This window comes from Notolabrus celidotus, chromosome 6 (assembly GCF_009762535.1).
Source record: "Notolabrus celidotus isolate fNotCel1 chromosome 6, fNotCel1.pri, whole genome shotgun sequence".
Lineage (NCBI taxonomy): Eukaryota > Metazoa > Chordata > Actinopteri > Labriformes > Labridae > Notolabrus > Notolabrus celidotus.
The window spans coordinates 25,147,469-25,163,564 of NC_048277.1; the positions used below are offsets into that span (position 1 = coordinate 25,147,469).

At 40.0% G+C, this 16,096-nt stretch overlaps 2 protein-coding genes across 4 annotated transcripts; one reads left to right on the plus strand and one right to left on the minus strand.

Annotated features, from left to right (window-relative positions):
- The first annotated feature begins 1,182 nt into the window (after window positions 1-1,182).
- On the plus strand, window positions 1,183-4,840 carry adal (adenosine deaminase-like). The gene is made up of 10 exons (XM_034685294.1): window positions 1,183-1,341; window positions 1,429-1,559; window positions 1,740-1,800; window positions 2,483-2,570; window positions 2,671-2,752; window positions 2,883-3,009; window positions 3,440-3,520; window positions 3,607-3,745; window positions 3,845-3,945; window positions 4,490-4,840. Exons 1-10 carry the CDS (start codon window positions 1,297-1,299, stop codon window positions 4,679-4,681), a joined length of 1,047 nt encoding a protein of 348 aa, XP_034541185.1. The 5' UTR covers window positions 1,183-1,296; the 3' UTR covers window positions 4,682-4,840.
- nat10 (N-acetyltransferase 10) lies at window positions 4,447-15,084 on the minus strand. Of its 3 annotated transcripts, none has more exons than XM_034685291.1 (29): window positions 14,941-15,084; window positions 14,569-14,692; window positions 14,330-14,421; window positions 14,069-14,240; window positions 13,828-13,950; window positions 13,688-13,749; window positions 12,849-12,963; window positions 12,385-12,492; window positions 11,698-11,831; window positions 11,514-11,607; window positions 11,325-11,423; window positions 11,103-11,239; window positions 10,874-10,998; window positions 10,630-10,780; window positions 10,404-10,500; window positions 10,170-10,286; window positions 9,759-9,860; window positions 9,593-9,667; window positions 9,390-9,506; window positions 9,133-9,266; window positions 8,991-9,039; window positions 8,810-8,906; window positions 8,594-8,701; window positions 7,456-7,628; window positions 7,258-7,377; window positions 5,853-5,951; window positions 5,496-5,569; window positions 5,329-5,409; window positions 4,447-5,246 (listed from the first exon to the last, which is right to left on the minus strand). In XM_034685291.1, the coding sequence occupies exons 2-29, from the start codon at window positions 14,680-14,682 to the stop codon at window positions 5,102-5,104; spliced, it is 3,114 nt and encodes a 1,037-aa protein (XP_034541182.1). In that variant the 5' UTR covers window positions 14,683-14,692; window positions 14,941-15,084; the 3' UTR covers window positions 4,447-5,101. The 3 variants fall into 3 exon arrangements, with proteins under 3 accessions (XP_034541182.1, XP_034541183.1, XP_034541184.1); XM_034685292.1 differs by having other exon boundaries at window positions 14,569-14,689; window positions 14,941-15,079; XM_034685293.1 differs by lacking the exon at window positions 14,941-15,084 and adding an exon at window positions 14,773-14,912.
- Between the last annotated feature and the right edge of the window lie 1,012 nt (window positions 15,085-16,096).

A 16,096-nucleotide genomic window follows, 5' to 3' on the forward strand; every position in this document is an offset into this window, starting at 1 on the left:
TTATTATCCTTTGATCAAACAATCTGTGGGACAGTGCTAAAGCTAAACAGAGATGATGAATGGGCAGAATTGAATGGTTTTGACTGAAGGAAAGTGAAATAGTGGCCATTGATGGATCAAGTTCCTTCAGAAAGTCAATGGCTACTCCCACAAGCGGAGCAACCACAGGGGCAGAGGATGCGGCTGCCCCAGGGCCCACTTTCAGCATGGGCCCTGGGGGTTATGATAAGGGTTACTGTTAGGATTAGGGTTATGATTAGGGTTAGGGTTATGATTAGGGTTAGGGTTATGATAAGGGTTATGATTAGGGTTTGTGATTAGGGTTAGGGTTATGATTAGGGTTAGGTTTATGATTAGGGTTAGGGTTATGATTAGGGTTAGGGTTATGATTAGGGCTTGTGATTAGGGTTAGGGTTATGATTAGGGTTAGGTTTATGATTAGGGTTAGGGTTAGGATTAGGGTTTGTGATTAGGGTTTGTGATTAGGGTTAGGGCTATGATCAGGGTTAGGGTTATGTTTAGGGTTAGGGTTTTGTTTAGGGTTAGGGTTTTGATTAGGGTTAGGTTTAGGGTTAGGGTTATGATAAGGGTTTGTGATTAGGGTTAGGGTTATGATAAGGGTTAAGGTTAGGGTTAGGGTTAGGCTATGATTAGGGTTTCTGATTAGGTTTAGGATTATTATTAGGGTTTTTGTTGGGGTTAGGGTTATGATTTAGGTTAGGGTTATGATTAGGGTTAGGGCTATGATTAGGGTTAGGGTTATGATTAGGGTTAGGGTTACGATTAGGGTTATTATTAGGGTTAGGGTTAGGGTTAGAGTTATGATTAGGATTAGGGTTGTTATTATTGTTAGGGTTATGATTAGGTTTAGAGTTAGGGTTTGGTTTTAAAAGTGTAAGTAAAAGTGTTCTGTCATTTGTAAAATTGTCTCACCACATGTAAAAGGGTTTTTTGATTTTGTAAATTTGTTTTCTTTAAGGAAAACTTGTTTTTGCCTTGGTCAAAGTGTTTTGCTAATTTAATTTTGTTTTATAAAATGTAAAAATGGTTTCCAAAATGTAATTTTGTCTCCAAATTGGAAAAGTGTTTCATCTTTCGAAAAAAAAAAAGTGCCCTCAGGGCCACCGTAGTAACGTAAGTACAGCAAAAATAGCGGAACCTTCGTGTGGGAAAGGGAAGGACTTAAATGGTGTTGCACTCGTTGGTGTTACAGTGAAATGTATCCTGAAAACAGTTTCGTGAAGTGCCTGACGGAAAGATTCAGACAGCGACTTGCGTTTTAGGTTTCACCTTGTGATGGACAATGAGGCTTCTGCCTTTTACCGGGAGCTGCCAAAAGTGGTGAGTAAAGTTACACGTGTTAGCATAAGTATTTCGATGTGAGGAAATTATGTTTGTTGGAGTTTTTTTTACGTTTGTCCTCCACAGGAGCTTCACGCTCACCTCAATGGTTCCGTCAGCTTCCAAACTATCGAGAAACTCATCAGCAGAAAGCCTCACCTCAACATTGAACATGACATGACTGCTATTGGCAAAGGACAGCTAAGGACACTGGATGAGTGAGTTTAACTGACTTTAAAGTATAATCTGAATTATTGTACTCCGTTTAATTCGTGTATGTACTTGGTTTACTCGCAGGTTATTTAATTGCAGATATGTTTTCCATATTCTGACAAAGGGAAGTGAATGGAAGTGGGGCTTGTTTTTTTTACTAATCAACATGGCACTCATGTCTGCAGGTGTTTTCAGGTCTTCAAAGTAATCCATAAACTGGTGGACACTGAGGAGGATATCCTGATGGTGAGGATCAGCTGTTTGTTATGTATTAAATATTTATTATTTAATTCTCTCTTCACCAGCCTCAATAAATCCTCTCTTCACCAACTACAATTAATTCAAAACGCTGCTGCAAGACTGTTAACCAGGTCCAGTAAAGCATCCCACATCACTCCCATCTTATTCTCCTTACCCTGGCTACCAATCAAATTCAGAATACAGTTTAAGATCCTCATATTAACATACAAAGCAATCCATCATCAAGCACCTTCTTATATCTCCGACCTGCTCCACACTTACATCCCCAGTAGACCCCTCAGATTCTCAGATCAGGGTCTGCTTGCTGTGCCTCATGTCAGGCTTAAAACTAAGAGTGACCGTGCCTTTGGGCATGTGGCTCCATCTCTCTGGAACAGTCTTCCGCCCCAAGTTTGCTGTGCTGACTCGATTGAGACTTTGAAAAAGCAGCTTAAGACACATTTGTTTGTTATGGATCTCGACCCTCCGTCATAATTTGATGTCTTTTTGTCTGCTTTCTTTATTTATCGTATTTATTCCTCATTGTATTGTCTTGTCGACATTGAGTCTCTGTAAAGCACTTTGTGACTATGTCTGTGAAAGGTGCTATACTAAATAAAGTTTACTTACTACTTACTTATTCAATCCCAGAATATAACAACAGGTGTTTCTTTTATTACTTTCCCAGGTAGCTACAGATGTTATCAGGGAGTTTGCAGCTGACGGTGTCAAATATTTAGAACTTCGAAGTACACCAAGGGAGGAGAAAAACACAGGTAAAGATGTCACACCTGGTGCTTACATGCCTGATTGCAACTTTACCATAAGAAGGATATTACCTCAGTGTTAAACTGGAAAAATGTTGTCTTTTTCTAGGATTGACAAAAAGGAAATACATTGAGACTATCATAAAAGCCATGCAACAATGTAAAAACGATGGAGTGGACATAGATGTGAGGTAGGTAATGCCAGCAGTATTTCAGTTTACAAGCTGAGGGCACCAACAGAATCACATCCCAACAAAGATCCACTAAGAGTGCTGGCTGTGGTAGATTGTTTTTTTTTTAATGTGTTAATTTGTCCTAAAGGTTCCTGGTAGCGATTGACCGCAGAAATGGGACCGAAGTTGCGATGGAGACAGTGAAGCTGGCGGAGGAGTACATGCTGTCCTCTGATGGGATGGTGGTGGGACTTGACCTCAGTGGAGATCCAACGGTCAGTCTGGTAATTTGGGGAAAATGAAAACTTTCACTCCAAATAGCCACTAAATAGGATATAGTTGGACAAACTGTTACACTGAAGTACTTACGGGAGTTCATAGTATACTCAGAATGAATGACTTTACTTTTCACACTCAAATACAAACTAATCAGAGGAATAATATCTCATTTTGTCTGCTGAAAGTGTGACTGTCTTCAAGTTGCTGTGGTACAATTTGCTTTTTCTTTCTGGTGATGATAGCTGTGATTTATCCAAATATGATGTAGCTTAAATACTTTTCTTATAAGTCCCTAAAGATATTTGAAAAGCTGTCATTGTCAGTTTGAATTCTCCAAGCCTCCAAGTTCAAGACTCCCAAAATGTAGAAACTTTGTTGTGTATTTTGTCACAAAAGGATTATTTATAAATGTAGTTTTGTTTTCAGGTTGGGCATGGCAAAGACCTCCTACCTGCTCTGCAGAAGGCAAAGAATTGTGGCCTGAAGTTGTCTCTGCACCTCTCAGAAGTATGAACTCGTTTAACATCCTCTGTACACCATCATCATCATCTTCTTCGTACATCATATTGGTGATATCACAACATGTGCTGCAGGTACCATCACAGCTCGAGGAGACAGACCTGCTGTTGAATCTGCCTCCAGACAGGATCGGTCACGGCACCTTTTTGCATCCAGAGGTGGGAGGATCTCAAAGTCTTGTTGAGAAAGTGCTAAAGAACAAAATACCTCTGGGTAAGACTGAAATGAAATGATACGTTTTCTGTGTCGCACCACAAAAGAGGGATTTTGTTTTTGATTTCTCAACGGTTTTTGTTTTTTTTTTACCCTCAGAGCTGTGCCTGACATCTAATGTTAAGGGACAGACTGTGCCGTGTTACTCCAAACATCATTTCAAATACTGGTACCAGCTGGGACATCCCAGTGTGATTTGTGTAAGTTTCCTTTTTTTAACATTTAATTCCTCCTTAAAGTTTCTCTCTGGAGCTGTATAGGACTTGAAGGATGTAAAGACTATATTTTCAGTAGTATTGCCAAAATCCTGCTTTAAAGAAAGAAAGCCATTTTACTTGAAACATTTTCGTCCAACAATATCAAACTTAAAAAAAGCCGACATCGGTGCTTAACTCTTGATTTAACTTAGAAAATATTTCACATAAAAGTTAGAATTTACTTGAGTTTTCCATACTTGCACTAATCAGACAGGACATGAAAGTAATGAAGTTAAACATCCGGTCCTTACTACTATTATGTGTTGGTTTTGGGAAAAGGGTTCTCTGGTGACCCAGTATTTTGGTTTCATATGATTTGGTTTGGAGGGAAACAAGCTCATGCACCAGAGGGTTTAATACTATAGCTTTTTCTACATAGTCTGAGGTCATCTTAAATTGTAAGGTCTTTGTAAAGTCTGAGGTGACACTTTGTGGTGATAAGACTCCAGTTCCCCATTAATGACTTTATTTTATTGACACATTACAGACGGACGATAAAGGAGTCTTCTGCACAGACTTGTCTCAGGAATATCAGCTGGCAGCTTCCACTTTTGGTCTGAGTCATGAGGAGATTTGGAAGCTCTCCCAGCAGGCGATCGACTGTATATTCGCCCCAGACAACGTGAAACAGCAGCTCAAACAGAAATGGATTGATATGAAACCTCAGGTGTTCCAGTGAGCGCCCTGCAGGGATTTAAGCCAATCATATACCTCAAACTATAGTTAACAAAAACCTTTTCATTGTATTTTTACACATCTGTGTGGACACTGTATCGACTTAAATGTGAGGTCTTAAAATGTGTGTAACACTCAAGTAAAAAATACCTTTTTACTACAATGAGTGTGTGTGTGTTTTCTGCTGACATACAATGTCTGGAACACTGCACACGAACACAAATCAAAGCGTGAAACTCACAAAAAACATGAGTGGTTTAGGGAACAATCTAAAAAAAAAAAAACATCCTGTGAGAAATACAGTCTGTTGGGTGCTCTTCAGGATCTCAAAGTCCATCAAAGAAATCCAAAGTTTTCCTGTTGCTGCTGCTTTGTCCCCCCCCACACACACACATACTGTCCTGTCCACACAGCACTCTTACTGTCACACCTTCTTTCCAAATTTGCCGTGTTTATCTTTGTTCTTCTTGAATTTCCCATGCTGCATTTCCTTCTTTTTGAGCTTCCCGTGTTGGGGAGTCCCGTTGCTGGGATTGAAGTTTCCTCCGTCCAGCTTCCTCTTCTTGTCACTATCAGGAGTAAAACACTGTTAAAAACAAATCAACAAAAAAACACACACACTACAGTGAGAGATCGTGAAGGTCAGTGCACCTCTTGATGCTGACAATAGCCGTGCCCCCGGCTGTCTTCAACACCTGGTCCCATTCCTCGTCAGCCCCACGGATCTTGTATCTGTGAACACAAAAGAAGTTATTATTACTACAGTAACAAAACGCAGTGACAGATGCTCAAAAATTCTACACAAAGCTCATACTCACTCCTCAAGGTCCATTTCCTTCACTTTCTCTACATCCTGCTTGTGTTTCTCTTCAAACTCCTTAGCAGCTTCATTCTGTGAGTGAAGAAACATTTTAAAGAAGTTATCCTCAAATTGTTATCTCAACAGAGAGCGAGGTCTACGAAATGTCAAATGATTAAGATCCCAACAGTTTCTCAAGGCCTCTGTTATGAAAACATAGGAGTTCAAAAATGTCAAACAGCATATAATCAAAAAATATTTTGCATATCGTGAAATACTAAAAAAGGGAAATAAAAGATTATTTTCAAAAGAAGCTGAAGTCAGCAAATGTTTGCAAAAACGAATCTTAGTGAATTAAAAATTGCTGACCACGTACCAGATCATCAGTAAGGCTTTTGAACGTTGGCTCCATGGACACGTCTTTGGTGTCAGCCATCTCTGCCTCAATAGCTTTTTCCTGGATGCTGGTAAAGACCTGAGTGAATAAAGGCCAGAGCATTATTTATTAACACAACACTTCTCAAGTCTTCATCTTTCTATTGAGCAATTATGTGAGATACATTTCAGATATACATTCAGGTCTTATTTATAACTGAAAATCTGCTAATAGTTTCTGTGATCCAAATACTTTGAATTTGCTACAGAGAAATGTGAAGTTGACTACACCAGGAGTTCTCAAACCTTTTGGGGCCAGGGACCCCTTACAGGTGAGAACATTTTCCAAGGACCCCTCATAATTTTAATATAGATTAAGCACATGCTTACTACCATTTGCACTCTTAGATGCCCTTGGAACTATTTGAATTATAAAACTTATCAATTTTAATACTTCGGACATGTTCCATAGTGATAAACAGAAAACACTTCACCATCTGTGTTTTCTGGCGGATGTATTCCTCGCTCTTTCGCTGGAAAAAGTATTTAGTTTTGTCCTTATATTCCTGGTGATCAGATGTCGCTTTAGCTTGGCTGGCTTCATTCGCCTCTTAATTCAGCTAGATTGGGCTTAGCATCACTTGACGATGTGAACTGATTTATAAATGGCTCCATGCTCGCAATGTAGTAAACAATGCTAAGTAGTGGCAGGAACAGTTGTGACCGGAGTGAAGTGTGAATGAGTGATACGTGACAGATTGATGTGAGTGTCACAGTCATATCAGTTTCTATTGGCCCAAAGCTAACTAGGGTGGGAGTAATGGGCACAATATGCTGGTTTCATTGGCGCAAATGGTTCTTATCTGTATATATGCTGTTTTTAATGACACAGCACAATTTTATAATTTATCAGATTTTTTTTATAATTATTTCAAGGACCCCCACACTATGTTTCGCGGACCCCTAGGGGTCCGAGGACCCCACATTGAGAACCACTGGACTACACTACTACCACTGAGAAAATTTTAGTGTTTTAATTTCTAATCTTATTAATATCAAGTGTATTTGCTTCAATACTTAAATTTCCCTTGGTTTTTTTTATAGTATAGTGTTTGCTTTTATGTAGTTTATCGTCACATTCTGGCTCTTACATTACTTAATTTATGAATTGCCGGTTTTATTCTTGCTTGTTTTCCCACCTATTTGTAACTGCCCGATTTATTTGTCTGTGCTCTGTTGTGGTCTGTACCTCTGCACCATCACAAATGAGGGTTCTCTCTCAATCTTTTCTGAGGATTTACATAAATTAAATGAATGAATTGGAAATGTATATAATCATGCAGTGTTTTAAAAGCCGGCTTAAAGACATCTTATTTATATGAAATAACTTGGAAGAAGGGACCTACTTGTACAAATTTACGGATCAAGCGGTTGAAGAGACCCATGAGCTGCGAGCTCGGGAGCTCAATTTCCTTTTCTAGCTGGTCCACAGATTTGTGCTGCAACCCGACACCCAGCAGTAACGCCTGGAAAAGAAGAGACAGTTATGATGCAAGACAATAAAACTCAGTTCTTAACACAAAAAAATATGACCAAATACTTACACACTGTGCCACTGACAGAGAGAGGTCACCAAGCTGTTTGAGGAAGAACATGCGTGCCACAGTTGGGACTAGGTCCATGATGAGGTGATAGTCAACCATGCTCCTGGAGTACAGCTCCAGACGTTTCAGGTCGTAGGGGCTGAAGTGGGCTGCTAGCTCAGAGCTAGTGAGAGCTGGGGATTTAAAAGATGAGTCAGATCAGGACTCTGAGTGAGCTCAAACTTGGATTTCAATAATGACATTTGGTCCAAAACAGAGTGAGTGTCCTAGAGCAGCTTACAACTGGCTAAGACACAGTTATGGCATCAACGTGTCAGAAAACACAGCTTTGTTAAATTGTTCATTTTAGAGATGAAAGGAGGGGCGACGACGTGGCCTAATGGTTAAATTGCGCGCATACAGCGGGTGGCCCGGGTTCGATTCCAGTCTGTGGCCCCTTTCCTGCATGTCATTCCCCCACTTTCTCCTAGTTACCTACACTATCCACTGTCCTCTCCTCTATAAATAAAGGTGTACAGAGCCCAAAAACAATATTTTTAAAAAAGAGATGAAAGGAGGATGGGGTAGATTGTTGTAAAGGTATTTCTTCAAAGTAAGCATCTAAATCCTGTCGATGCAAGGACGTGATTTCACCCATTATAGGCTGTGTGATGTTTACGAGAAGGTTCAGAAACATCGTAAAGAAAGCCGTTTTCAACATTCCCCACAGAAGAAGTAAAAGAAAAATGCACATGCACTGGTGCTTGGACTGTGTGATTCTGATCACAAGGGCAGAAGTTTACAGAGGAGAGTGTGGGACCTCCACAGGGAAAGTCGTGAAATCAAAACCTCACTGATTTTTCCATTGCTGACTGTGATGCTCTGTAATACATTCATTTTAGCTGCAAAACATATGATGTGACTTGAAAGACACTGTCAGTTATGTGTGAATCTTGTGACAAAAGCAGATTATGAGCTGAAATCTGGTGTAAACATATATATTTAATCTATATCTTTTTATAAACGTGGAAAAACTCACTTTTCAACCAGTTTTTAACATCTAGTAAATGCTGGCTTTCAAAGTTTAGCTGACACACATTGTGCTGGTAGACGGAGAGGGACATCAGGAGGGGTGAGTTATTAGAGAACTGGTACTTACTGCTGGTTTCCTCCTTGGACTTCTTATTCTGCAGGATGCTGAGTGACATGCTCGGATGGAAGTTGCTGAACTGGTAGGAGAGGAGAGACAGGAAGCGCCGACGGAAATCTGAGGACAAAAATAAAAAATAAAAAATATTCAGACTCCTCAAGTTTACAAAAAAAAATAGATCTCTGGATGCTTTTTTTAATCTTTTGCAAATTTGTCGAAGTTCACCTTTCCAGAAAGCAGACAGCCACCGGCTCTGCTCCGGTGTTTCATCTGTATTCAACTCCTTCAGCATCACACATGAGTGCTCTCCTGTCAGGTCATTCTAGAAACAACCACACACACATCAATGAGACAGCAGCACAGCCTATTCAAACAAAATAAAGACAGACTCATTTATGACACTTACAGGAGTTTGTCTCAGGTACACTGGAGTATAACCTGCTTTCTTCCAGAACCTGTCAAGATGCAAAAAAAATAGTTTATGATATTTCTGGAACTTAGAGAATATCACAACAACATTCTTTTGTCCATGATTAGTGGGGACTTACTTGAGCAGCTTTGCAGTCAAACCGTAAGAAACTCCCAGATAGTCGAGCCTCTCTGCTCTCCTCTCACTCAGCTTCAGCAGCAGAGGAGGGAGCTCTTTACGAGGAGTGACCATCTCCTCCAGTAGACTAACAGCCTGGATGACAAGACACAACAACAGGGCTACTGTGAGAACATTGTGTGTTCACTCTATCTAATGTGATTGTATTTGATGAACCGATGTCTTTAAAGAACAACTGATTGTATTTCATGGTATTACCTCATTGCTGACCGGTGTGATCTCACTGTTGTTCGAGCGTGCGCTCTCATCCATGGTGGGAAACTTGCCCTCATAGTACATCTGCAGCAGCTGCAGAGCTCTGGAGCCGTAGCCCATCTGGTGGAGAGGTTATAAAACAGTTGCATAAAGAGCTTTCAGATAAATAAGAAAAAATAAAAGGTAAGTCCTATGGAAGTTCTTACCCCCTGGTAGTCTGGGTTGACAGCGATCCGCACCACTCTGCCTCCAGAGAGGCTTCCAAACTCCGGGTCTTGGAACTGAAAACAAAAGCAGAGGGTTCATGCTTGCTCTGTGAGAATGTGAGATACTGAGATTTTAAAAAGGTAGAGTTTTGATGCTGGTGTGTACCTGTTCTGAAACGGTCCAGGGGATGAGGTCCCCAGAGGCCTTCTTTCCTCTGGAGAGGCTGTTGAGGATGGACTGACGAGAGATTTCTCCCTCCAGACACACCTGAGGCACCACGGAGGAACGGATGTGCAAAATTTAAAACACAAGTATTACTTTCAACTCAATAAGCTCCCTTTTACTACGTTGAGCACAACAAAGGATAAAGGATTCCTATCGGCAATAATGACATGTTGGATGGAAAAATAAAGAAACTGCGCTTTCAATAGAAGTTAAAAATAACCTTTTGTTTTTAAAGAATCTGTATTCTCTGAGATTTATTTTATGACAGATTTGCAATAAAGTTTCTCCCTATTAGCTTTCAGTGCATGCTGTGAACTGTAAAATAAAAACAGAGGATCAATATGATTTTACCTGCACCACAGCAAGCACCTCAGGCAGAGAGTTCTGTGTGGGAGGCACAGGAGGGAGCAAGCAGAAGAGGTGATGGGCCGGGGCGTCTGACAACATCTGCAGGTCGTTTGGTGAATTCTGGATCCCATGAGACACAAAGAGTCAGCAAATAACCACAAAGATTACAAACAACAGCCTGTGGGACATTACGCTCCTTCTTACACAGGTTGTGTAAAAACAAACAAATTAATTCACCTTGTAATGCGACGCCACGTAAAGGGCCATCAGCCTCTGCAGGAAAGCTTCAGATGCTTTGTGATAGCAGAACAGCGTGTCTCTGTTCACATAATATCTGGGCAGCAGAGGTTAAGGTGAAAATGAGTACTACTAAGAACTACAAGTACTAAGAATTACAAGTTTTACTATGTGAAATACTTGTGCCACTGGTTTAAAATCAAAGTGTTTCTCTTGTAAAGGATACAGGTCACACGTCTGTGGGAGTGGGCAGCCAGAAATCAGCCTGGGGATGTTCAGACAGTCGAGACAGAGAAGATCATTCAGCCATTTTTCGACAGCGTCTCCTGGAGCGTATCGGATGGACTCGTGGAGAGTGACCTCGTGGAGAGAGCGAGCTAAGTGTGGGGAAACAGGGAGACAGCAGTCAGTCTTGATGATGTGAGCAGAATGAAGACTTACAGTACAGAGTAAAACTCAGGGATGTTTACCTGCTGCTAGCCGTGTTGTGTTTGAGGACCTGTTCTCTGCCGACATGCTCTGCTGGCTGTCCGCACTCTGCTGCCTCAACTGCTGGATGAGCTTGAGAGAGAGGGAGCGCCCAGTGCCTTCATACCTGCAGAGGTGAGAGGAAACAGAACAGTGTCAGTACTTGATAATACTCAAGAGGGAAGAGAAGTAGTATTTTGTGATGTTAACAATCTTCATGCACAAACTGACCCGTTGATGGTGGAGGCCATGAAGACCAAATATGGTCCCAGCAGGTTCTTCACCAGAGGCAGAGGGATGGCTGCAGCCTCATCAATGACCAGCAGCTCAGCCTGACCCAGCTTCACTGCATCAGCCGGGTGGATGTACTGTGGGTCACATGACAGGAGGGTCAGAAAGGACCACTTAAAGCTGTCATCAACATGTGCTGATGGGTGGTCCTGTCTTGTTTACCTGGATGGTCTGCCGGTGCTCTTTGAAGATGTTCACCCGCACCACGGCTTTGTTGAACTCTGGATTCAAAGACTGGATGATTTCATAGTCAAGATGCTCCTACAAATTCACAAAGAGGAGAAGATGAGGGGGTTTGTTTCTGAACAAAGCATGGTTAGGATGTTCCCAATTCACTCTCATGCAGCATACCTGATACTGCAGAGAATCGAAGCCTTTGAATATGAACTCAAACATGGTGTGCAGGTTGTCAGGGCTCGGAGAGGTGACGAAGATGTTGGAGTAACTGTGCAGAATGTCAGGAAACCGTTGTTAAAAATGTGACAAGATCCAATGAATGAGACAGTCATAATTATGTGGTGTTATAAAACTGTACCCAAAAGCCACAGCTCCAGCCACAGCCAGTCCCAGAGCTGCAGACTTTCCCCTTCCACGGGCAGCAGTCAGAGCCACAGTGCTCCTCAGAGTCTTTTCTGAGATCGCCTCAATGAACTTCAGCACTCCTTTAGCCTGGAAGACAATACACAGCATGTCAGAAACACTGACACGATCTTTTGACCAAATGTGATTGTGTTTAATAGACTTGATTGGTGCATTCATTAAAAGTGATAATGAGAAAAAATAATAAAAAATTTGAATATTTCATCATATATGGACCCTCTTGATTATGCGGGGCCAAGATTATGTAATGTATTCTGGAGGGTGCTTCCTAGACCAAGGAGTGATAGTTAAAAGATAAGGAGAGGCTCTGTTGCCTGTATCGATTTACTCACTGTGTATATGTTTACCGTGCGTTTGATTTGCCATGTTGATAAGTCATCTAGTCAGTGATTTAAGACTGTGCTGTGCTTTGTTTACAAGTCTGAAGGAATGTGTTGATGGGGTGGGAGGTTGTTAAATGATGGATGTGTTTATTTTGTGTGTGAGGGGGAAATGTAAAATCTATGTAATATGTGATTAAGATGAAGCTGTGATGCTTTATTGTCAATAAAAATATTCTAAAAAAAAAAAAAGTGATAATGAGAATGTTGATGAAGTGTCTCGTTTGAGGATAGGTCCTGACCTGGTCCATGGTCCTACAGGAGTCCACTAACACACCCACAGGTTGGGTGTCCTGAAGGGACTCTTTCAGATCTTTTAGCTCCTGTTCTCTGGGAGACAATCCGTCCTCCTGTAGGGAACAGACTGGTCAGAAATCAGGCAGAATTGCCAACAAGCAGGCAGAAAACCAAAATAACCAAACCACAACTTGAGGTTATGAAATAAAAAAGACACAGAAATACAGAAGACCTCAGGCGGTAAAAACTAATTTAAGGGTTTGTGTGATGACAGCAAACATTTTTCATGTCTCTAAAGAGAAATGATCCCAAAGCACAGCAGTTCAAACATGGTATCTTTAGGTCTATGTTTTGTAAAAATTAGCATTGATAGTTGCTTCTACTGTAGTGACTTTCTCTTGAGCACATAGATAGTGAATGCTACAGACATACAGTAGTAAAAAGCGAACAGAGTAAAATAAAAAGTTACCTGAGTCTTTGGAGGAACAGGCTTAATATTTGCCATGTGGCTGGAGATTGGCAGGATGTTGAGCTGATCGTCAATGACAACACAGTTTTTGCAGGATGCAAGAGACAGAATGAATCTGGCAAAAAAAAAACAAGGAAATATATGGACTTGTCCAAGCATCGCCACCTCCTGCATCAAAATATTCCAGAGTTTATCAGAGATTTTCCAAGAGACATATCAAACCAGACCCAGTTCTTGCAATGTTTGGGGTTGGGACAGATGCTATGGAGCTCTCTTAATCAAACAACCAGAAGAATGTGATATGCTTTGTGACGCTGTTAGCAAGAAGAATAATTCTGCTAAACTGGAAATAAAAAAAACCCTCCAATTTATCTAGCTCTAATGAATGATGTAATGAAGCATTTGCAGTTAGAGAAAATAAAATTCACCCTGTGAGGAAAAATAAATATGTTTTACTCAATATGGCAGCCGTTTATAGACCACTATAACAAAAACAACCCCATGAAAAAATAACTTAGCAAAATCTAGGGCACTTGACATCCTCCAAGTTGTATTGTTGTATTGTTGTAGTATTATTACTATTTAAATCTAATTTATATGTCATTGTTTGGGTATTTTATTTTATTTTGCTTGTGTTTTCTATATTTTGGTTTTCATTTATACTTTTTTTTGTATGTTAGTTTGAGGCATGGATTATAATGTCTCAGACTTTTGCAATTTGTGTATGTGGAAAAGAAAAAACCCCAATAAAGAGATTTAAAAAATTACAAGGAAATATTAATCATGGTATTAAGATGTAATTCCACAGAGTAAAACTAGGACATCGGAGGGAGACTAACCTCTCATTAAATCTTCCCACAACATCTTGATGAGCCTCAGTCCTGTATCGAGAGTGAACGTCCTGCAGGGAGAGAAGCCACAATGATCCAAAATCCACTGAACAGGTTATAGAGTTTGAAACAGACCGTTATAAGCTTACCATGGTCATTGTGTACAACTGCTTCAGAGAGTTCATCGTCCTCAGCAGTAACACCACGATACCTCCTCCTTCTACAGTCTCAACTGTTCTTGCTAAGAGATTAGGAGTGAGAGCTTCAAAGTCCTGTGGGGGAAAACAATGAAAGGCTTTAAAGACTCAAATAGATCGGTTCCATCAACTCCAAATTAATCTATCTGACCCCTTGGTCACCAATTCTTGGTGAAACAAAGGAACAACTTACCTGCAAGACGCACATGCCGAATGTGTTTCCCAGGATCTTGTGTGTCTCGTTGTAGTAGCAGTAGCGGATGTTGGTTGCAGCGATGAAGAGCTCAAATGGGTCGTCTTGGTTCAGATTCAGGGTGCCAGTTTTGATCTTCTTCTGCAGCTGTCTCATGCGCTTCTTTCGGTTGCTGTTACAGACATTTTGATGAATTATTTCTTCCCCCCATTTAAGACAATAACTCCAAAAACTAAACCCCTGAGAAGAGTTCGGACTCACCTGCTGAATCCTAAATCTTTCTTGTAACACCAGAGTACAGAAGGTCGTGCTCTGACTGCAGCTTTAGACAGCATATGATGCAGAATGACAACCTGGATAGGAGACAGATTCATTGGTTGATAAGATGTGACAATGAACCTGAATGTCAGACAGTTACATGGACAAAATAAAATGTTAATCAAGCTCAAAGCTCCTGAGACTGATAAACTGGACTGAGTGAACAGGGGGTGACATATTACCTGATCTCTCCCACGATCTCCGACCACCACAAACAAGGTCCGGTGCTGCAGAGCGACCCCATTCTCTATCTGGACCCGAATACGGTTGTCCACCTTCTTGCGTACTGTTGCCATCGTCTTTCTGCTACACAGAAAAGCCACATGAGTACAAAAGTACATTTCAACACACACATGAAAAAAAATCATTGATTCAGAGTGACATACATATATAAGTTACACCCACAAAGTGCTGTCGACTAAGTTAGGACGGAGCATGGACTGAAGCTAAGCTACTACCAAAACAACTAAGTTTACGGCAGCACGTGATTTAAAAATGTACCACAGAGCGAGGTCTAAACACAGAGTCTTTCCAAACACAAGATACACCATTACCTTCTGAAACACACACTGTTTGTTGTTGAATCTCCAGAAAATCACCACCAAGCTGAGGGATGAATTTACATGCCAGCCATCATGCTGTTGATACTCTCACGTGGAGACATCCGTTCATGGAGGACCCCCGGCATGACGTCAATAGTGCGCGACGTTCTAAGGCCGTAAGTGCAAACTGTTGCCCTGAGTTTGGCCTCATAGGTGACATACTCCACAACCATAGTGCACAACCGTAGTGATTTTGGAGATTAACATTAAACCTTTGCAATATGGGGCGCCGTTTGTGAAGTTGTGCACACGTCATTACAATGTAGGAGGAATTTTTAAAAGTCAATTTTTTTTAATCACATTTAGAGGAATATTTGTGATTTTCTGCACATTTAATTTTGTTGTGAAAAATATATTAAGTTAACATTTCAAGATTTTGTTAAATCTAAATGTTAAAAATAAATCTAAATGTTAAATCTAAATCTAAATGTTAAATATAAATATAAATGTTAAATATAAATATTAAAAATAAATATAAATGTTAAATCTAAATATTAATGTTAAATGTAAATGTTAAATGTTGCTCTGCAATCCTAAATATTGAAAAAATTCACACTGCTACATATCAGCTAAATATTTAAGATCGCGGAGCAACATTTCAAATTTATATTTAACATTTAACATTTATATTTATATTTAACATTTACATTTAGATTTAGCATTTGGATTTAACAATGATTTTAACTTGATATATTTTTCACAAGAAAATTTAATGTGAAGAAGATCACAAATATTCCTCTAAATGTGATAAAAAAAAAGTTACTTTTAAAAATTCACTCTACATTTTTATGACGTTTTGGAGCTAAATGTGGAAAAATTTTGCTGTTATTTTCAGTGTGCACAAGTTTACAAACAGTGCCCCATATTGCAATTACTTAATAGTTGTTAAAAATAATTTTACATCAGGTGCAGAGTAAAAATGTAACTAGTCCTCTTGGTCTCCTATGGTAGTAGGTCAAGTATCCTTGAGTTTTTGACTGAATTAATGATTAAAGAAAACGAATAGGAAAATGACCGATGGGCACTTTATTCACCCTTATTTGTTTCATCTTTTTTAATTATCAATTAAAGAAAGTAGTCGTTACATACAACCTCATTGGAACAACCT